This window comes from Trachypithecus francoisi, unplaced genomic scaffold (genome assembly GCF_009764315.1).
Source record: "Trachypithecus francoisi isolate TF-2019V2 unplaced genomic scaffold, Tfra_2.0 Lachesis_group3, whole genome shotgun sequence".
Taxonomy (NCBI): Eukaryota; Metazoa; Chordata; class Mammalia; order Primates; family Cercopithecidae; genus Trachypithecus; species Trachypithecus francoisi.
The window spans coordinates 115,644,886-115,666,826 of record NW_022681468.1 but is presented as its reverse complement, the minus strand read 5'-3'; the positions used below and the strand labels follow the sequence as shown (position 1 = coordinate 115,666,826).

The 21,941-nt window shown below is 44.1% G+C and overlaps 1 protein-coding gene across 7 annotated transcripts in view; it reads right to left on the bottom strand.

The window, feature by feature from the left end:
• The window catches only part of NPTN (neuroplastin), a 73,831-nt gene that overhangs the window by 2,468 nt on the left and 49,422 nt on the right, over positions 1 to 21,941 (bottom strand). For 3 of the 7 annotated variants that reach the window (XM_033189448.1, XM_033189452.1, XM_033189446.1), the window contains 3 exons: positions 11,338 to 11,471; positions 7,888 to 8,161; positions 1,030 to 1,039 (listed from right to left, as the gene is read on the bottom strand). In XM_033189448.1, the coding sequence (XP_033045339.1) occupies positions 1,030 to 1,039; positions 7,888 to 8,161; positions 11,338 to 11,471 (418 nt within the window). Of the gene's footprint in view, positions 1 to 1,029; positions 1,052 to 7,887; positions 8,162 to 11,337; positions 11,472 to 21,533; positions 21,920 to 21,941 lie in introns of those variants that run through there. The other 4 variants (XM_033189447.1, XM_033189451.1, XM_033189445.1 and 1 more) reach the window with 2 other exon arrangements.

Sequence of the window (21,941 nt, the reverse complement as noted above, 5' to 3'; positions counted from 1 at the left end):
ATAAAAGGTAATCATGGCCGGGTGCGGTGGCTCACGCCTGTAGTCCCAGCACTTTGGGAGGCCGAGGCGGGTGGATCATGAGGTCAGGAGATCGAGACCATCCAGGCTAACACGGTGAAACCCCGTCTCTACTAAAAATACAAAAGATTGGCCAGCAGTGGTGACAGGCGCCTGTAGTCCCAGCTACTCGGGAGGCTGAGGCAGGAGAATGGCGTTAACCCGGGAGGCGGAGCTTGCAGTGAGCCGAGATTGCACCACTGCACTCCAGCCTGGGTGACAGAGCAAGACTGTCTCAAAAAAAAAAAAAAAAAGAGGTAATCATAAGCTGGCAGTGCTGGGCCCTCTGGTACTTAACAAATTTGGGTGCTGTTTGTCTGCTTCTCACTCTTTAGTCCAACTCTAGGAGATTCTGCTCAGCTTAGATTGATTCCATACCTGCAGTACCCTCTCTCTTGGATACCAGCAATTGTTAATGGGGCTAGACGGTTTATCCAGGCTACAGTCCAGCCTCAAATTGCATTACACGAGTTAAACTTGGTCAATAACAACCTTTGAAAGTGTAACACATGGAAATACAGGGACTTTTTTACTGCCATCCCTGCTGTAGTGAGCAATTTTGTGACAGTATGAGTGCATTAAAAAACATTCCTTAAGTAGCTACAGGTTGAATATTCCTCATCTGAAATGCTTGGGATCAGAAATGTTTTAACATTGACAAAACGGGCAGCCTCAGATATACTGGCCATTTCCCCCACATTTTAAGCATATCGAATATGCAAAATTTGAAAAAAAAGTTTTTTGCATGGTATTCCACTTTGTATGGCCACTGAAAACAAGACTGCATAGCCTATCCCGAGAATCAAGTTGTTTTTAGTCAGATCTGTGTCAAGCTAAGAAATCTACAACACTGCAACCTTCATTTCCACTCACTGTCTTCCCCTCCAATCTTAGCTACTCCATTTGATTAAACTGCAAACACAACATAATTCAATCAGATACTGTTCAATCAATGTCCAATAAAGTACTTACATTGGTCCAGCTGGTTCATCATCTACATGGTGTTCAGTTTTTTAAAAATCCATGAGAGATAAGAGAAGAAAGAAGAAAACTGTTAGATTCTGCATAAGGATTAACAGAATAGCAAACTGCAAGTGGCAATCATGGCTACTCACAGCATTTATTAAAGGCCATTCCATCTGGAGGTGCAAAACACTCATGGAGTTATTATTTCTAGATTCAAGTTTAAATGGCAGGTATGTTGTTTCAATGGTTTTAGTTAACACTTTGAATGCTTGTCATGAAAAACTGCAACTGTAGCGGACAGATAGGCTGCAACATTGTTATACTCATCTTGTCCCCAAGTTCCAGTGGTTCACTCTTAAATAGATGAGAAGACAAACCAACATTTCAGTTGTAAAATCCTGCTGTTTGTTTTCTTGTGGTGAATGCATGCAGTTTTGGCTCAATCCTGCAATGTGAATGGATGTGTACAATCTGTACATTTAGCCACACATCCTCACTTCCCCAAAGGGCACTCTGTTTTTCTTGCTGTTTTGTAATCTTTAGAAGTCTTTAGTCTGGAGAATGAGATTGAGAAGAGGCAACCACAACAGTTCAACCTAAATTGGGTCAGCCATGCTGGGCTATGCCAGCAACAAGTGTATGTATACCAGAGGATGTTCTGTGACACACCAAGGAGAGCTGAACAGTGGTGACATCCCTCTAGAAAAGACTTCAGAAAGACAGGCTCACTCTTGTGCCCTGGCCAAAACCAGAAGCCAAACCCAGGGGAGCCATGAGATAACTTTTTTAAAATCAAAAAGCCGACATTATATGAGTTTAAGCCTTCTTAAATTGATACTTTATGGTTCTGATTTATAAGTCTTTCGTGTTTCAACTAAGTGCAACTTGATCCCCTTTAAGCAGAGATATACATTCACAGAGACAGAATGTTTTAAAAAGGCCCACAAGGGGAAGGGAACAAGTAAGTGCTCTTAGTTTGTTTTTATTATACAAAAGTCAGGTGGACTAAATGATTCAGAACAGTTTGATTTCACTGAAGGCTTCTAGAAAAACTCAGCAGGATTCCACAAGGGGGCTTGGTGCACATGAAGCAGTTATGGAGATTACAGTCTCAGTGTAGGCATCTGCAGGAGCACACGTCGGGAGTAATGTCTGTCAGAGGGAGACATTGCTCCACCTGTTCCTTCGAGGCAACGGAGAGGCAAAGCCACCGCCAGCACACACAGTGACTGGAGCAAAAAAGGATTTCAAAAAAAAGAACTAACCACAAACCAATGACTCATCAGCCAAAACAATAGGCTAGCGACACACTAGTGTCCACAGGAGTCCACTACTAACAACAGTATACACTATCAAACAGGTACAGAGAACAAACTAAGACTTAAGGACACCCAAGACATCTGTGTGCTGTGTATGCAGTGGAGAGATACAAAGACATACCAGGTACTAAGACACACAAGCCCAGCCTAAATTCTCCCCTCACAACATCCTAATGCTCAGCATCCCGGCCAAGTCAGCTCAGCTACATGCTAGGAACTAAGCACTTTGGGGATTTAAATGAAAAGACACAGGAGCAAACTTGGAATATTTTTAGTGCTCTGGCTGTGCACTCGAAAATACAAAATTCTAATGCAAGATAGCCGAATCAAGAATACACCAATCTACTCCCAAATTTAAAATAAAAAGCAGGGGAGGGAGAATCGCAATAGCCAGGCTAATCTTTTCAAAGCATGACACTGTAGGCACCAACCCAAGCACCTCACACCACGGGCTGTTTTTCCTTTTGGAGTGTGGGTATTCCCTGGTGTCTGATTAGTAATGTCACTTTCCAGCCCAACAAGCTGGTAACATGCAAAGGGTTGCATGGAGGTGTTTTAGCGACAGTGCCTCCGGCGTAGCTGCCATGCCTGCAAGTGGGAGCAGCTGAGATTCACAAGGGGGAAAATCCCAGGAGCCCCCTTCATCTGTCTCCCCAAATCCACTTTCACACTGACAAACAAAAGAGCCTCATGTCTCCCCACTCTCCTGGACTGAATCACTATCTGCAGCACCACTCTCCCCTACAGGTCAGACAAACGACTTGACCCCTAACAGGGAAGTCAGGGGAGAGGGAAAGAACAGAATTACAGAAAAAGATACAAAAATCAAAGTAAATGAGGATTAAACAGCAAACTGAAATCCAAATTAGTTGTGAAAGTGAATGAAGTAAACTTGAAGAAAAGTGTTAACATTATGAACTGTGCATCGTATAGACTGAAGCGGAGATTAAACAAACTCCAAAAGCATGCATATCGCTCACTTACCACCATGTTTTAAGGGTTTGATGCAATTGAGGGGGGAAAAAAAAGAAGTCATAGTAACCGACAAATATCAACATACCCCAAACCCTCAGGCCAAAAGATAGCCAGCTTAAACAATGACTGTTCTCTCCACCTCAGTATTACAGCCACTGGCTGGATGAGAGGAAGAGGACTTGGGGGAGAATGGAAACAAGATGCTTCTGGAATCCACCTTATGACAGTGAAGTTCCCGGTGGAGCTGTAGCACACACTCATTTATCTGCATGTTCCATCTTCCCAACTGAATGGACCACAGCTCTCGCTCCCCCTATATCCGCCTCATCTAGAAGGGGTGCTCTGCAAGGTCTAGTAAATACCAGACTGCCTAATACAATATCACCTCCAAAAAGATGGCTTTAAAGTCCGAATAATGAAGAGCTGACTCTCTAGTCAAAGGTCCTTTGTCACTGCATTCATCTCACTAGAAGGTTTTATGGTTTCTAAATTCACTTAAATTTTGCCTGACCTTAGCAGGTTAGCATTAAACCGAAGAGAGACTAAGAGTTACTTCCTATTTCCTTCCTTGTTTGGTTCTATTGCATTTTCTCCATAAGGTAACTTGTTATTGACAGATGGCCCCTAGATAACAGACTAGACACTGAATGCATGTTTTAGGTGTCATTTTAAAAGTCACATTTCTTTTCCAATATCCCTAGCCTGTATAAAGCTTCACATGCTACCAAATGTTTTGACCAACTAATAGATTTTGGAACATTAGAACAGCTCTTCATTCTAAAGTGTCTAAAAGAGCTTGGATATATCAGAGCCACTAAAAATGGCCCCCCAAAAAGCCTCAAATATCTTCTCCATCAGTAACTTGAAGAGAGTCCCTTTGACTTGCTTATAACAATTATCCCAATGTAAAAACAGAAAGTTCTTTTTTGGTGCCTGCACTTTTCTTAAATCAGCTCCTGTTTTAATTTGCTGTCTGTGAGGTCACTAAAATATCCAGAAGAACTGAAGGCCTCAGCAACTAAGTGGGTTGACTCCCCCATTCATTCCTCCAGGGCCTGGGGAGGGGAGACTTGAGAGCACATGCTGACTGCTCCTGGAGTGCAGTCGGCAGGACACCAACACAGAAGGCACACCCAAGCAGGTGCCCAGCTGTGACATGGATGGAAGGCTAGAGGCTGACAGCTTGACCTGATCTTTTTAGAGAATTATCATTTAACATTTTCAGGGAATACAGTCAAGTGGTGAGTAAAGTGAACAAAAAAAGCTCTTATTTGACTCCATGATTCACCTGTTCCCGAAAATACTGAAGGTAAAGGTGATCTGTAGATTAATCCACCTAGAAGACAACGTAGTGGGCACTGATCCTCAAAGAGACCATACAGGGGACTAACGGGACGCAGGTGGGAACTTTCATGTAGGAAATGGCCTGAGAATACTCCAGTAGATCAAGAAAAAAGACATGGGGCTTTCTTTTTTTTTTTTTTTAAAGGAAGCAGCTAAACCTCAATCCTAAGCATTTTCAATGTGAGAAATCTAAAGTAATATTTGATTTTCTAGTGAAACATAAACTGAACTATGTAAGTTGAAATTTGTACTTTTATACTTTTGTATTGTTCACTTAGTGCTTTTGTAGTAAGGGGATGAGTTACCAAGAACTCACAGACTGCCCAAAATATGAAGACTGTGCCTTCACATAAAAAAAGTTCAGTGAGTCTGAAATGAGCCATGGGTGTATCTTGATAATAAAGTGCTAGTTGGCAAAGGAGAAGTATGCCAGGCCTATAAAAAATCCCCATTTTCCTAATGGTATAAAAAAATCCAACACAGAGCCACAGATGGTTATCTGATAGGTAAACACTTAATCACCTCTAACACTCCCAAGTTTGTGTCAAATATAATGTACCTCTTCATTTATTCCAAAAAGGAGTGTATGTATATATCTAAATGAAAATTTGGGGAGGAGCGCATGGGAAGAAAGCAGACAGGTAAGTTTGTCCTTCCTATGGAGTGCACAGGGGTTGAGGGGAACTGGCTAAAGAAGGAAAAGGCAGAGAAGAAGGAAAACTCACCAAAGAACATTCAACTTTTTCTTTTGTTTAATGATTACTTCCAGGAAAGGAGAAGAAAAGCGGGCAGGGGTGGAAGCAGGGAGGAATTTGAGAGAAAGAGAGAAAGAGACAGAGGAGAAAAACAGAATGGAAATGCTGGAGCAAGGGCAGGGTGTGAAGATGGAGAGTGGAGCCTGGCCCTCACTGGCTGGCAGGAAGGGAAAGAGAGAAGGCAAACATTGCGATTATTCCAGCATCTCAGATTTTTCACCCCAATGCAACAACGAAGTAAACGCTGCTTTCATTACAATATTCTCCCAAGAGACTAGAGCAAGGAGGTTTTACTTTGCACTTACCCTGCCGTCATCTCTTTTACGGGTAGGATTCGTTCACTGTCTATAATAACTTAGTTTAAAAGATGTATTTCCAGGAAGCTGTTCAGATTTGCTGGCCACAGATGTCTCCTATAACAAACTGGTCCCCCATTTGAATTCAATAACCAAGGAACTCTTAAAAAAAGAGAGCTGCTTCCCTGGGCAGGTGTCTGCACTTGTCCAACAGAACAATCCTAACCATTTCTCAAATCTAACCTGCCACATGCACTGTGATAGCAACCTTGTAAGCGCAGTGACTTCTTATAGGCTGCTGCGTCACTCTCACCAGTGGCGGCCAGCCTTGCCTTAACATTTAAAAATCAGGTTCTGAAGCCCATCTATGCCTTCTGTTACCTGACTTTTCAGCTTCTCAACCTTTCCAAAGGGCAGGCTGAGGAAGGTGGTATTGGCAAAGGAAAAGCATACTGTGGGGATAAAAAGGCCCTTTTCAGGAATGAGGCATGACTGATCCCACAAAGCCAAGCTGAAAACACACGAGAGACAGACAACTCTTTCCCTTTACTCCCAGATCTAAACAAAGGTGCACTCTTGCCTTGGGAGTGCTAATATGTGGCAGGAAAGAGAAATATCTGGAGGAAAAAAGCATTAAGAGTACATGAAATCCCAAAGAAAGCAGGTTCACTTCATAAAGTAGGAAAGTAAAGCTCCTGGGGACACTCCCAGGTTGCAGGAAACTAGAGACTCATTTACAGAGGCCATCTGCTCCTAGCCAACGTCCCTCCCATGCCTCTGCCCAGCTCACTGCTGAGTGCACACCTGGAAGGAGTCACCAGATACTGTCAGTGTCATCAACAAACCTCCTCACCAGCCACTCACTCTACTTACTGCAGGCAGAGAGATTTAGAACTGCTGAGAAGAAAGAAAAAGATGGGGAAGGGGCTGTTGCTCTCAAACATGTCCTCCCAGAGAGTCTAAAGCCAATGGCATGCCTCTGGAGCCACACTCTTTCTGAGGGGGCACCAGACGTCACTTTGTATTCTCCACTGGACAGCCAGCTGTGGAGCAGGATACAGCACCACAGGTGCACAAACACAGGCCCCAGAACAGCTGGACTACAGCTGGCAACCCCACCATTACCCCAGGTTGGCTGCCACTGAGCCCAGGGGCACACCCATCTGTCTAGTCTAGCCAGGGACAGATTAGTGGTGGTAACAGTTGGCCAATTAATTTCTTTACGCTGGTCATGTTATAGGGTGGGGATGGGGAGCCAGCTGCGAACCTGAAGTACTGCAGATAGAAGTCTCCATCAGCAGCTTCCCCCTTCACAGGGTGAGAGGCAAAAAAATCTATCACCAACAATTTCCCAAGGCTTTTCTGACTCTAGGCATATCCAATAACCTACAATTTCAGCTCTTGCTCTTTCTAGTGCTTAATGGTGTGCTGTGGTTCTGCTGCTACCATCTCCTCCCTTCTCTGACCCTAGGTCAGCTTGAGGGCATAGCCTCGGGGCATGGACTCCATTTGTTCCGCCTTTGCTATCTCTGTCTTAAACTAGATGGGTGGATACATCAGACTCTCCTTTGTCTGTGAGACACAGATGGAAAGCCATCCAGTAGAGAGCCTCGGAAACCTATCAAAGGGACCAACCAAGGAACCAAATGTTGGCTCGTTCCAATGGCTTTCCTGAGAACAGTCTGACTGGGCTGGGGCAGTTACCTATAGGGGCTACACCAGGCAACCATGTGACAACCAGTTAGGTACCTTAAATCTGCCTGAAAGGCCAGGTGGCCTGCGATCTTGGGGTGGCTTCTAGGCTTGACTTGGATTCTCCTCAAGCTCAATCTGCCTGATGATCTGTATTGAAGGAGGACAGAGCTGAACAAAGAGACTGACAGCTGCCCATTCACCGCATGGGGCCTGAAAGGCAGATGGGACTAGGGTTTGGAAAACACCCAAACAGAGGGAGAGAGCTAAGGACAGCTCTAGATGGCTAATGCAAAAAAAAAAAAAAGAAAGAAAGAAAAAAAAATCTTACGGGTAGGGGGTAGGTTAGAAACTGGTATAAGAATTTTCCTTCTTTCCTTTAGGGATTGAATCCCAACATCCCTATAGTCCTCTTTGGGTACTTGGAAACCACCCGAAGGAACCAACCCCAACAGTACAGCTATTTTGTAGGGATGCCCTTACCGTCAGGAACCTCATCTGGCCTCTTCCTCTTCTCATACACAACAATGATCACCACAAGGATGATAATTTCAGCCAGAATTCCCAAGAAAGGCCAGAGTGGGGCCAGGTGGCTCCGCACCCTGAGGACAGTGACAACAGAGGCGGAGCCAATGGCGTTGGTGGCGTTACATTCATACTCGCCAGGGTCTTCTGTGATCTGCAGGTTCACAATGTTCAACTCAGTGTAATTTTCCTTGTTGATGATGAAGAAGCGGCCAGAGGTGTTGACAATGTCCTGCAAAGAAGTGATAATACACAAAGGTGAGAGTGAGTAATTGAGCTCATGTTCAAGAGAGGGTGACACTGCTCTCTGTTCTTTTCAGGAACCAGCCAGTACGAAGAAGCAGTGTCTAGGGACATTTCATTAATGATTTCCCTTCAGTATCAACAACAACAAATCAACACACTTCTGACAGAGCCAGGCGAACCTCCCTTACCATCGGTCCTCGGACTTGCCCAACTTCCACGAAATGAGTGCAGGTCCTATTGCCTGGAGACTCAGAAAAGTCCAACAACCTAGTAAATGCTTCCTCAAACACCAGGTAAGAAACCACAGCAGAAAGAGGATGGCGGGAGGAGGGGTGCAACCCCCACAGTCAGGCATGCCTAGGGACCTCAGACCTCTCTGATGACCTCAGAGTCAGCACACTGACTTCATGCTTGGTGAGTTCTGAAGAAGTCTTCTTAAACTTCCTCCACAAACAATGCTAGGAACTCACTCCTAGTCAGACTGGGGGAAATTCATAACTTTCATTTAAGGACTACAGGGTTAAGAGGAAAGGTTATTCAATCAACCAACAAATGTTTATGGCTGGGCATAGAGGCTCATGCCTATAATCTCAGCACTTTAGGAAGCTAAGGTGGGAGGATCGTTTGAGCCCAGGAGTTCAAGACTGGCCTCGGCAACAAACTGAGAGCCCATCTCTACAAAAAATCAAAAACAAAATTAGCTGAGCATAGTAGTGTACACCTGTGGTCCCAGCTACACAGAAGGCTGAGGCAGGAGGATCACTTGAGCCTAGGAGGTTGCTGCACTCCAGCCTGGTAGACAGATCAAGACCCTGTCTTAACACAAAACAAAACAAACAAATAAAATAGAATAAGTGTTTACTAAAATATGTTGCATGCTTTACATCCTACTAAGGGTAGGTGGGAGGGAGAAGGTGAGATAGGGAGAAGACAAACCTAAAAATGAATAAGGAGCTTGGCCTCAAAAGGGAACCAGACATCCAAAGAGGGATGACTGATTACAGGAATGTGTTAAGAAGCCCCAGCAGAGTGTGTATAGAGTGCTGCAGGGCACAGTGAGCGGCCACTGCCGGCAAGAGGCAGGGAAAGCTTCCCAGATGAGCTAACATTTGCAGTAGACTGTGGAGGAGGACAGCTGATCAAATAAGGAGGCACAGTGCAGGCAGGGATTCACATGGGTGCGAAGGCAGAGGTACAAGAGTGCACAGGCAGAGGCCGGGACTCAGCAGGATGGCTCACTGCACTCAGCTCATGAGATCCCGGCAGGGAAAAAACAGACTCATGTGTCTTTACCCTGCAAAAACTAAAGCACAATCAGAAATAGGAGAGAAAAAGGGGAATATTATCCTGGAAATGATTCTAGATATAGCATACAATCTTGTCAGCATTTGAGTGCAGGTACATCTGAAATGGGGAACTCGTAGCTTTTAAAACAGCTAGTCTGTGATGCCTCAAGCTTTATCTTTCAGATTAAAACACATACTGAGTTAATTCCAGCCTGCTTTGGCAAAAGCTCAAGGGCACTCCTTCCCAGTGACCAGCAGAGAGAAGTGGACATTTCCTCGCCAGTGCCTTAGAAAGTTTAGTGTCTTGTAAAAAAGACTCAACTCAGCATCTTCACCTCTCCAATCCTCATCTGCTCCCCCTTGTTAACGGGTCTCTGAAATCATCGCTAATGTTGGAGTCATTATCACAACTCAACATTTTATTATCGAGATGTCATGAAGTGGGAAGAATAATGGACTTGAAATTTTAAAAAAACTAGACAGAATTCTTGGTTTTGCCACTAATTTATCTTGGCTATTATGGAACCCTTCCAAAGAAGCTGGATTAATGATCTTTAGGGTCTTTTTGGATTCTGAAGACATAATCAAAGAGGATCCCCGGGATACGAGGAATGCTGACACCTTCTCTGACAGAAAAGGTAACGAACGGGTCAACAATCATAATGAGAAAGTGAGGGTCTAAAGCTCTGACTCTCCAAACACCATCATGAATCATCCCACTGATCAGAAAAGATGTTCTCTTTGACCTTTTCTGGGGCAAATACCATCAGGTTCCCAACGTCTAAGGCTGCCAAGGCTGCCCTTGGGCCTCCTCAGGTTGCCCCGATTCCTTATCAGTATGTTCTGTGTTGCAGGAATGTACTAGTAATTGCCCTCAGTACTTTGTTTCCCAAAAGCAAGGCAGGTACTCTAAGACCACTTCAAGAACAGTATTTTCTTCAGGATAAATGGATGAGAATTAGGCTCAGTTCTTTCAGTGTCCTATTGAAGGCAAGTGATATGGATTGGATTTTGTCTCCACCCCAATTTCATGTTGAATTATAATCCCCAGTGTTGGAGGAGGGGCCTTGTGGGAGGTGACAGGTTCGTGGGGGCGGATATCCCCCTTGCTCAAGTTCCTGTGACAGTAAATTCTCATGAGACCCTATGAGACCTGGTTGTTTAAAAGTGTACAGCACCTCCCTCCCTCGCTCTCTTCCTCCTTTCCAGTAACGTGGGACCTGCTTGCTTCCCCTCTGCCTTCCACCATGATTCTAAGTTTCTCTACTTATAGGGATCATTTAGGAAGAAATAAACAGCAACTGTAGTCTAAAAAATAGGTAAAGTTTCAAGGATCAAAGAAGCCTGAGGGGGAGGCTAATTCTTTGGATTTAGCTTTCTTTTATCTTAACTATATTACCTGTCAATGCCTCACCTTTAGTTACAGTAATCTGAAAGCAATAAAACTCAAAGCAGGCCAGATGTCACTCTGTTGTCTAAGATAGGAAAGATCATCTTTCCTGTGTTTCCTGAGGCCTCCCCGGCAATGCTTCCTGTAAAGCCAGTGGAATTATGAGCCAATTAAATCTTTTTTCTTTATAAATTACCCAGTCTCTGAAAGTTATTTATAGCAGTGTGAGAATGGACTAATACAGCGAGCAATCTAATCTCTTACCAGATGGACAGCTTTAACAAATCATGTACAGGGATTTTTGTGCTGGAAGAGACTATCAGTGACTTCTTGATTCATGCTGTAAACCGTTCATGACTCTAAAAAGGGTGACCCTCGCCATGCACACATCTGAGGATACAACTAGTAAAGTAACTGACCCACATGTCTGGACCTCTGCAGGGAAAACTCCAGTAACCAGAGACCCCGGGCCTGCCTCCTACTCACCATGGGCATCCCGTTCTCCTTCTTGCGCCATATCCAGTCTGGGTGGGGGTAGCCAACTGACTTGCAATACATCGTGGCATCCTGCCCTTCATTCTTGTTCTCACTCCGTTTATGGCCAGTGATGTCAGGAGCGGCTGTGAGAAAGCGTTAGATGCAGTTACCATGGAAGCCTACTCCAAACAGGATACAAAGGCCCCACCTTCTGGCTCAGAGCCCTGCTTGTAATGTAATCAGTCTTTATGCTTACTGTCATACTCAGCTTTGATGAAGAGCACTTCAGGTCAGAATAGGGTAAAGGGACCAATCCCATCCTCTACTCCCACCCACTAAAGATGCCCAGGCAGATACCAGGGTTACTAATACGTGAGGCTCTACTAATGTAGGTGATTCTCCAACCTACTGGAAAAGGCTGTAGGCCCAACTGCCCTGGATTAAGCCCACCTTTAAAGAAAATGCAAACAAATGCTATTAACTCTTCTATCAGCCCAAGTTTTTCTTAAAACACCTGCATGAACACCAATTATGCATCCTGTCAAATATCACACATTCCCTTAAGAAAATGAGATTCTGAGATAAAACAACTACAATCAAGTCCTATTACAAGGTATGTAAAAACAATGAATGCTTGGAGAAGCTACTCAATGAGTAACAATGACCAAGGCTCTCCCAGGAAAGAGGGAATCCAGAAACTGGTCTTCACAAGGAAGAAGAAAGGAATGAACAGGAAATTCAACCAGTCTCCCAAGAGATTTTTTTTTTTTTTATTGAATGATTGACTGAGATGGGGTCTTATTCTATCGTCCAGGCTGGAGCATAGTGGCATGATCACTGCTCACTGTAGCCTCAAGCTCCTGGGCTTAAGTGATCTTCAGCTCCCGAGTAGCTAGAACTACAGGCACATGCCACCACATCTGGTTAATTTTTAAATTTCTTGTACAGACAAGGTTTTTACTACATTGCCCAGGCTGGTCCTGCACTCCTGACCTCAGTGATCCTCTCAACTTGGCCTCCCACAGTGCTGGGATTACAGGTGTTTGCATCTGCACCTGGCCCCAAGACCTTTTATTAACAACTTAAGAATCTGTCTTGGACACCTGATTTGCAACAATTCCTAGACTGAACCCAATACAGAAGGACTTTCAAGACATACTAGAGGCTGTTGCTCTTCTCTATTTATAGGGATCACTTAGGAAGAAATAAACAGCAACTGTAGTCTAAAAATTAAGTAAGTTTCAAGGATCAAAGAAGTCTGGGATAAAACCTAATTCTCTGGATTTAGCTTTCTTTTATCTTAACTGTATTACCCGCCAATCCTTCACCAGTTACAGTAATTTTTTTTTTTGGAGACACAGTTTCGCTCTTGTCACCCAGGATGGAGTACAATGGTGCGATCTCAGCTCACAGCAACCTCTGCCTCCTGGTTTCAAGTGATTCTTCCGCCTCAGCCTCCCGAGCAGCTGGGATTACAGGCATGCGCCACCATGCCCGGCTAATTTTGTATTTTTAAGACAGACGGGGTTTCATCATGTTGGTCCGGCTGGTCTCGAACTCCTGACCTCAGGCGATTTGCCCGCCTCGGCCTCCCAGTGTCAGGATTACAGGCGTGAGCCACCACGCCCGGCTAATTTTGTTTTTTAGGAGAGATGGGGTTTCACCATGTTGGTCAGGCTGGTCTCGAACTCCTAACCTCAGATGACCTGCCCGCCTCAGCCTCCCAAAGTGCTGGGATTACAGGCGTGAGCCACCACGCCTGGCTGGGTTACAGTAATCTGACAGCAATAAAACTCAAAGCAGGCTAGATGTCACTCTGTTATCCAAGATAGGAAAGAGAATCGATATGCCTTGGTCCCAATTCCAGTTTTGTTGGTTCTTTTGTTATTCTGGGCTTTGCTGCTACAGCCATTATCAAATGGAGACATCGTGTGTCCTTGTCTACCTCCCAATGTTCTTGGATAGATAAACAGGATGTCGAAACATTCATCTTGAGACTGTAGAAGCCTGTACAATTGCACTGGGACTAATCTTATGTTCCGCCTTTGACTGGCTTGGCTTTTCTTGGGTTAAAAACAATGCAAAGTCCTACTAGTCACAGAATGTGCTTCCCAGGCACAAACTGGTTTTAGACTCACCCTCCAGACGCACCTGGATGGGCATGCACTGGGCAAGGCCCCAAGCTGTCTCTGTAACCAGTCCCTGCCAAACTGAGGCCTGCTGAGTAACACTCAGTGTGAAGTGTTTTCTAGACAGTATGTTACAAAGGAAGTACCTTTTTATTTTTCCAGGCAAAGTTTCTTACTACAGAAGGAAGTGGTCAACCTGGCTCTATCTCATTCCCACAAAGCCAGACTTTTCCCACAGCTACTCCGTCACTTCTTAGGCTGACTGTTCACCCTGGTCACCCTTTCTCAGAGCCTACTTCAGTCAATAAATTCCAAGCACTCCAAGGAGCAGGCTCCATAGCCACATAGGACCCAGCATGTCCAGATGGGGACAGAAGCGGAAGGGTTACCATGTGCTGCTCCAGCCAGCCATGCTTCATTCATCTGGCAAACACCTGCTGAGCACCCACTACACGCCAGATACGTCAGACTGGTTGGGTAAGGCTTTTGTGATGAAGTGAACTTTAGCATGGTCATGAAGAAAATAAGGGAGTATATACAAGGTTCCTGACCTGTGGTAAGTAAAGAATGTCACCTTTTTTTTTTTTAAATGGAGTCTCGTTGTGTTGCCCAGGCTGGAGTACAGTGGTGTGATCTTGGTTCATTGCAACCTTCACCTCCCGGGTTCAAGTGATTCTTCCGCCTTGGCCTCCCAAGTAGCTGGGATTATAGGCATCTGCCACCACACCTGGCTAATTTTTTGTATTTTTAGTAGAGATGGGGTTTCACCATGTTGGCCAGGCTGGTCTCGAATTCCTGACCTCAGGTGATCCACCCACCTCAGCCTCCCAAAGTTCTGGGTTTACAGGCGTGAGCCACCACGCCTGGCTAAGAATGTCACTTTCTGACAGGCCAGGAACCCCAAGTTATCTTGGGACCTCAAGAGGAGAGGAATTTGCCCAACTCGTAAGTATTTGAGGGTACAAAGCCATGGCTGGACTTGACTTTTTGAAAGTCTTATCTGAGATTCTTCATGGAACAGAGTTCTGACAAAGCCAATTTTAAAACCCTAAGTGAAAAATAATTATTCTTGCTGCACTTTATGCAAATAATCAGGCCAAGTACAGTAAGACTAAAGTTTATTTTGTAAACAAATTAGTTCTATCATGATTTGTTTTTAATAAAAATGGGGACTAGAGAGAGAAAAATTATGCTTCAAAAGAAAAACTATAGTATACTATTGTTAACTGTTCTAGAGGCTTTTTCCTGCAGTTCAGACGAAATTCTAAATTCTTTGTGGGTTAGAAGTCCCCAGACTAATGCTTTCAAATCTTTGCTTTTAAAATTGGGAACTGTGCTCCTCATCCTAGGACTCATTATTTACCTTATAGTAGGCTGTTCACTTAAACACTACAGTAAAACTACAGATGAGAGTAGTAATGTTTTTCCCACACAAGCCCTGAAATCCCAGCCAAGTCTGCATGAGTACACTCAGACAGTTACAAAGTGGTTCCACTCTTCTCAGTTTGGGGTTCACTCCCATTCCCACCTACGTCCCCTATCAGCAGGAAGAAGCCAGAATGATCGAAGGCCTTTTCCCATCTTCAGAGCCTACACCTTAAGATTAAAGTGTTTTAAAACCCAAAGGGAGGGACTGAAACCATCTTTGCAAAATTATGACTGAGACAGTGGAAGAGATCTAACTTAATTGACTCCATATTACTTCTAACCTCCAAGCTGTCCTTGTTCGTTCCCGGGCGCAGGCTGAACTAACTTTGCGAGAAACTTATAGTTTAAACAAAGATGGTAACACCCCTTTCCCAAAATAGACCCCCTTCTTGCCTGGGGACTAGATTGTCTTTGTAGGACTAACATTAGCCACAAGATTAGAAATTATGGTTTAGGAATCATGCAGCTGGAGGCTACAAGATTCTAACCCTCCCTGAACTGCTCCTAAGATTAGTGCTTGAGATATTTTGCAGACCCTGCACTTAATGGATCAGCTGGCCCCACCCAGATCAATAAACTGGCTCATCTGATCTTGTGACCCCCACCCAGGAACTGACCGAGCACAAGAGGACAGCTCCTGACTCCCTACGATTTCATCTCTAACCAGTCAGCACGCCTGGCTCACTGGCTTCGCCCTACCCACCACGTTTCCTTAGAAACTCTGCTCCCTGAAAGCTAGGGGAGACCGATTCAAATAGTAGTAAAACTCTGGTCTCCCGGCAAAAAAGAAAAGAAGGGAGTAGGTCACACATATCTGTAGGAAGAACACTCTAGGTCGAGGGAAATGCAAAGGTCTTGAGGTAGGACTGTGCTTGTTATGTACAAGGAACAGCAAAGAGGATTTGATTGAAACATAGTAAGCGAGGAGAAGAATGCAGGAGATAAAAGAAATCAGAGAGACTGGGGACCCAGATTAAGCAGGACTTTGTAGGCCACCATCATGACTTTAACAGTTACAGTGAGTCTGCCGGGAAGCCACTGGTGAATACTATGTGCAGGTATAACATGATGGGTGTGTTTTAACAGGCTCCCCGTGGCTACTATGTGAACAAGAATGGCAGAGACAGCAGTGGAAGCAAGACTGAGCAGGCGGCTATTAAAGTAACCCAGGCAAGGGAGAGGCTGGTTTCCACAGGGGCAGTCATAGTGGAAATAACGAGAAATGGTGAGATTCCAGGCATATTCTGGAGGTTGAGTTAACCTATTTGCTAATAGATTGGATGTGGATTGTGAGAAGAAAAGGAGTCAAGGATGACACCAAGGTTTCGGCCTGAGTAACTACGAGAATGGAGTTGACAGTTACTAAGATGAGGAAGATTTTGCAAAAGAATGAGTGTTTTTTGTTTGCTTAATCTTAGTTTGTTTTGTTAAAAGACAGAGAAATAGTGGCGGTAAAAACCAGAAGGTCAAGGTCTAGAAGAACATGGTAAGTTTAAGATACTTATTTAACATACGGCTAGGTGCGGTGGCTCACATCTGTAATCCCAGCACTTTGGGAGGCCGACATGGGCGGATCACCTAAGGTCAGGAGTTCGAGACCAGCCTGACCAATATGGTGAAACCCCGTCTCTACAAAAATACAAAAATTAGCTGGGCATGGTAGCAGGTGCCTGTAATCCCAGCTACTTGGGAGGCTGAGGCGAGAGAATCGCTTGAACGCGGGAGGTGGAGGTTGCAGTGAGCCAAGATCATGCCCTTGCATTCCAGCCTGGGCGACAGAGTAAGACTCTGTCTCAAAAAAAAAAAAAAAAAGATACTTATTTAACATCCAAGTAAAAATATCAAGTAGGCAGTAAAATAGCAAGTCTGGAGCTCAGGGGAATGTTCTATGTCAGAGATATAAATTTCAGATATCAGCTTATATGTGGTACATTTTCCCATTTTCACTCTCCTTTGACCCAAAGAGGACACCCACTTTGGGTCAGTTATTGGCAATAGTACTATGAATTCAGTACTATCAGCTTTTGCTTTGGGGACTCATTTCCAAGACTGTACATTAGAACCACCTAGAATGCTAAAAGCTGAGTTGGCAGCTGCACTGCCTCTGAAAAGTCACTATTCTGAAAGGACCCAGACTTAAAGGCCCAGACTGGGAAAGGGGCTCATACAGTCTTCACTCCTGCCTTGGTGTATGGGAGGAGGAGAACACCACTTCCCCTCTTTATTCAACACTCTGGGAAAGGGTGGCTGCCATACTGGGGGACACTCAACCAACCAATGGAGAGGCCAGCACAGTGAGGAATTGAGGGCACTACAGAGCCATGTGAGTGAGCTGTACACATGGAGTGGATCCTCCAAGCTCTGTCAAGCTTTCAGATGACTGCAGCTCCAGCCAACAGCTTGACAGAAATCTCAGGAAAGGCCCCAAGCGGGAATACCCCACTAAGCTGCTCCCTAATTACTGACTCACAGAAACTGTGAGGTGATAAGTGCTTATCATTTTATGCCACTAAGTTTTGGGGTAATTTATTACACATATTTGTAAGAATAGATACAAATATACCAATTGATGAAGAAGACATTACCCCACTTTTTAAAATTGGAAAACTCAAGTTTGGAAAAGTAACTTAATGTTTAAATGGTAAAGCTAAAATCCAAGTTCAGGGTTGTCTGAATCCAGAGACCATGCTTTTTGTACTTTAACATACTGAGGGGAAATAAACTAGAACAGAGTCTACAAAAATAAAAATATACAACATGCGAGGAGGGAGACCATTAGGACAAATACTTAATGCATGCAGGGCTTAAAACCTAGATGATGGGTTGATGGGTGCAGCAAACCACCATGGCACATGTATACCTATGTAACAAACCTGCACGTTCTGCACATGTATCTCAGAACTTAAAGTAAAATTTACAAATATATATATATATTTATATGTATATTTTTATGTGTGTGTGTGTATCTCTACACACACACACACACACACACACACACACACACACACACGCATTACTGGTAACTGCAGAGCAAATAGCCCAAAAGTTATCTTTACTTGTAGATGTGCTAAAACACCTTAGACCCAAAGCATAACTGATATACCTGTCAGATTTTATTCTGTATTAGTACAGCGTAAAGAGCAGAGCTTCAGACCTGAAAACGTGGAATTCTGGACTCGATTTCAACTTTATTACTCACCAACTGAGTAACCCAGGGCAGATCACGTCAAATCTCTGAGTTTTAGTATTGTAAAATGAGAGTAATACATGTTTCAGAGGTCTTGTGAGGATTAAATTACATCTCTGTACTAATCTAGAACATGGTTGGAATTTAGGGTCAAGCATTTAAACATCAGTCAGGGAAAGGAAAGGCTAAGGTTTGGACTCTGTCATTAGTTCTAAGAAATCAAAGATACTGATTACTATGTGCTCTCCCCATTTGCTGATACAAACAGGACTTTTGTTTATAGCTCTAAAAATAAGGTTTAATCAGGTCAGATACTGATAAATTACCTGATTAATGGCCTATTTTAGTGCCTCACCTTCTATGGGCTTGCCATTTAATAAGGGACTGCTTAACCAGGTTTTGTTGGTCCAAAAGCAGGTCTGAGCGTCTAACTAAACCTTCATATCCTGAAGGAGACAGAGACAATACTCTGAGCTTCCCTTTACCCTCTTAGTGGGGCACAGACTAAGTGGCAAGAGCAAAGGGTAGGAGCTACAAAGTTAACAAAAAGACCCTTAGAAGAGATCTCTGATCCACTCAGGAATTCATTCATTCTCTGGCCTTGTTCATTACATATTCTAGTCACACTGGTTAATGGATATCCCTCCAGTATCCTAATAAATAGCAACACAGGGGTCCCAAAATAGTCTCAGTTACCCAACGGCACCTGACCCAATTTCATTATCTGGGCAGTCTGGGACTCTGGCTGAGGACAAATACATGTTCCTTAGTACCCTCTGCTACACAACCTGGGGCACTAAGAGCAAAGGGTCAGCTTCTAGGCCAGGCTGGATGCTGGAGAAACTGTCAACTCAGGCCACGGAAGCATGTTTCAGATGACATTAAATGAAGTTAACAGAACAGACTTAAGAAAGCGATCAACATATAAGACCTCTTTACAGACACAGCTTATTTGGTGCTCAGTTTCTTTTTTTTTTTTTTTTTTGAGACGGAGTTTCGCTCTGTCACCCAGGCTGGATGGAGCGCACTAGCACGATCTCGGCTCACGGCAACCTCTGTGAGCTGGAACTACAGGCGCCCGCCACCACGCCTGGCTAATTTTTGTATTTTGTAGTAGAGACAGGGTTTCACCATCTTGGTCAGGATGGTCTGGTCTTGAACTCCTGACCTCGTGATCCGCCGGTCTCAGCCTCCCAAAGTGCTGGGATTACAGGCGTAAGCCACTGCGCCCGGCCTTGGTGCTCACTTTTTAAAGCATATTCATAACCTAGCAATTCATTTTCAAAGAAAATCTATCCTTAAAGGTGTTGTCAATGAGTAGGCTGTTTCCAAGTAAACACAGAGATTCTGCATTCACGGTCTATTTGCTTCCTTCATACAACCTTATCAAATCCCAAAAACACCTATCTTTGTGGTGGACAAAATGAACACTTGGCTTAAGGCAATGGGAGAGTGAAGATTTACGGCTTGCCAAGAGCTATGCCCAAGAAGGAATATGAGACTGGTCAAGACAGAAGCAAGAAGGATGCAGGCTTTTGGCTCAACAAGCACTCTCCACCCACAGCAGATTCATCATTGGTTGTGAACACTACAGCAGTCTAGGATAGGTGCCTCCTTCTGCAGGTGAAACCACTGAGTAAGAGGTGTAGAAGTTTCCTCAAAGACAGTGATCCTCAACCCTGGCTGTACACCATAATCACCTGATGTGCCTTAATTTGATGCCCAAGCCACAGTTCATATGAATGAAATCAAAATTGAAGACCACTGTTCTATCACCTTTCCTGGCACCAGTACCGGAGGTCAGATACCCCCACAAGACAAGGAGATGAGTGGGTAGAGGTGTGGGAGTCATTCAGGTGACTTTTCCAAGCTGAGAAACTGACAAATTGAAATTTTCCAATAACACTAGGAAAATGGTCTTGGAAATCACTTCCTTCAATAACCAACCTCTCCCAGCCTACATCTTTCTCCTGTGCTGGATGCTTCCTGCCCTGAAACATTGGACTCCAAGTTCTTCAGTTTTGAGATTCGGACTGGCTTTCCTTGCTCCTCAAGCTTGCAGGCAGCCTACTGTGGGACCTTGTGACCATGTAAGTTAATACTTAATAAACCCCCATATATATATATATCTCTCCTGTAAGTTCTGTCCCTCTAGGAAACCCTAATACACAACCTCTCCTCTCTGTCCACATAAGGGAACCCAGACCATCAGAGCCACACAGAACAAAGGAACCCTGAAGATGAGCTATCTCATTCTACTTCATCATGCACTTCAGGAAGCTTGAGACCCAGAGAAGGGAAGTGACTGGTCAGAGTCACACCGTGTTTAATGGCAGGACCACAATTAGAACACATTTCTCTTAACTCTTAGTCAAGGCCTTTTAAATGCTACATGCTCAACAGAGCACCATGGCTTGGTGTTAGGAGCACAGGATCTAATGCTAGGGTGCCTGAGTGAGAACCCTGGCTCCACCACTAAACTCTGTGACACTGGGCCAGTTATTCCCTCAAGCCTCAATTTTCTCACCTGGGAAGTGGAGATAATAATCACACTTCTCCCATAGAGTTGTGGAGACTAAAGGAGGGAAAAGGAACAAATAATGCACCTAGCACAGTGCCTGACCCACAGTAAGCGTGCAATAATGTTAGCTATTCTTATCGTTATTAAGGAAAGTCAGGGTGGCACCCTGAAGAGAGGAAAACAAAGTGCAGGTATGGTTTTTGGGCTGAAGTTAATGTTCAAAATGCCCTAGCAGCTTCGTATTATTATGCCTTCAAAGACTTCTCAAGTCATGGCAATTCTGAGTCAGAAGCAGGTTGCTTTGACATCAGTTCTGACCTAAAGGATGTCACATCCTCCACGCATCCTCACTAGCTGCCTTTCTTGACTGTCAGTGAAGAAAGGATGGTGGAGATGCTGTGCATGCTGAAAGTGCCGTGCGAATGTGGTCTGTGTATCACTGTTCTTCACAATGATCTTCATCCCCACCACACTTGCCTTGGCCAGTCTGGATTAATACGTCATTTGTAACGTACCATGACAGAGTAGGAAATAGGAAGGCAGGGCAAGGCCACTTATAGAAATCCTAACCTTTATTCTTAATAGTCAAATATAGAGAAAGCTAAGGAGTAGGGAGGAGAAAAACAAGATCAATCCTGGCTCTCACGGCAACAAAATGACTGAAACTGATTTGAAATGTCCAATGAGGAGGGTGAGATGAACCTAGGAAGACAACAGGCTCAAGCCCCTTCTGGGCTGAGATGTGCTTCTCACAAGAGGCAGTGACATATCTGTTGCAGAGGATTGGGTGACCAACAAAATCCTTTTCCAAAAAGAGCAATAAAATTCAAACTCCTTCTTTCCTGTACTAATCAAAATGGTTAAGGGATAAGGATAGTGCTTGGGAGTCATGAGAGCAGTTTTTTTCTTCTTACTTTGTAAATGATACCTGGATTTTCAATTTGCTTTTTTGTGAGGACTTTTTTTATTTTTAATTTTAGAAAAGGAAGGAAGGAGAAGAGGGAAAGAGTAAGGGGCAAAAGGTTGAAAAATTATAGGGATAGAAAATTTCAACATCTATTCATTCATGAATTCCCTGTAAGGTGTGCACTCTCTGGTATCACAGCCTCTGAAGAGTCACAAGCTGAGGATAGAGATGCCTCCTCAGTGTTAGCTGAGTGGACCCCCAGGGAGGCGGGGCTTTAGGGCCTCATCACTGCTGTCTTCCCTCTCCTAACCGGCCCAGGTCCATCTTCCTTCTCCACATCTGTGCAGATCACCTGCCGAATAACTGAGAAACGTAACCCTCGACAGTATCTTCCTGTTTATACTATGTCACATTGTGTCCTTTAAAAAAAAAAAAAAGGAA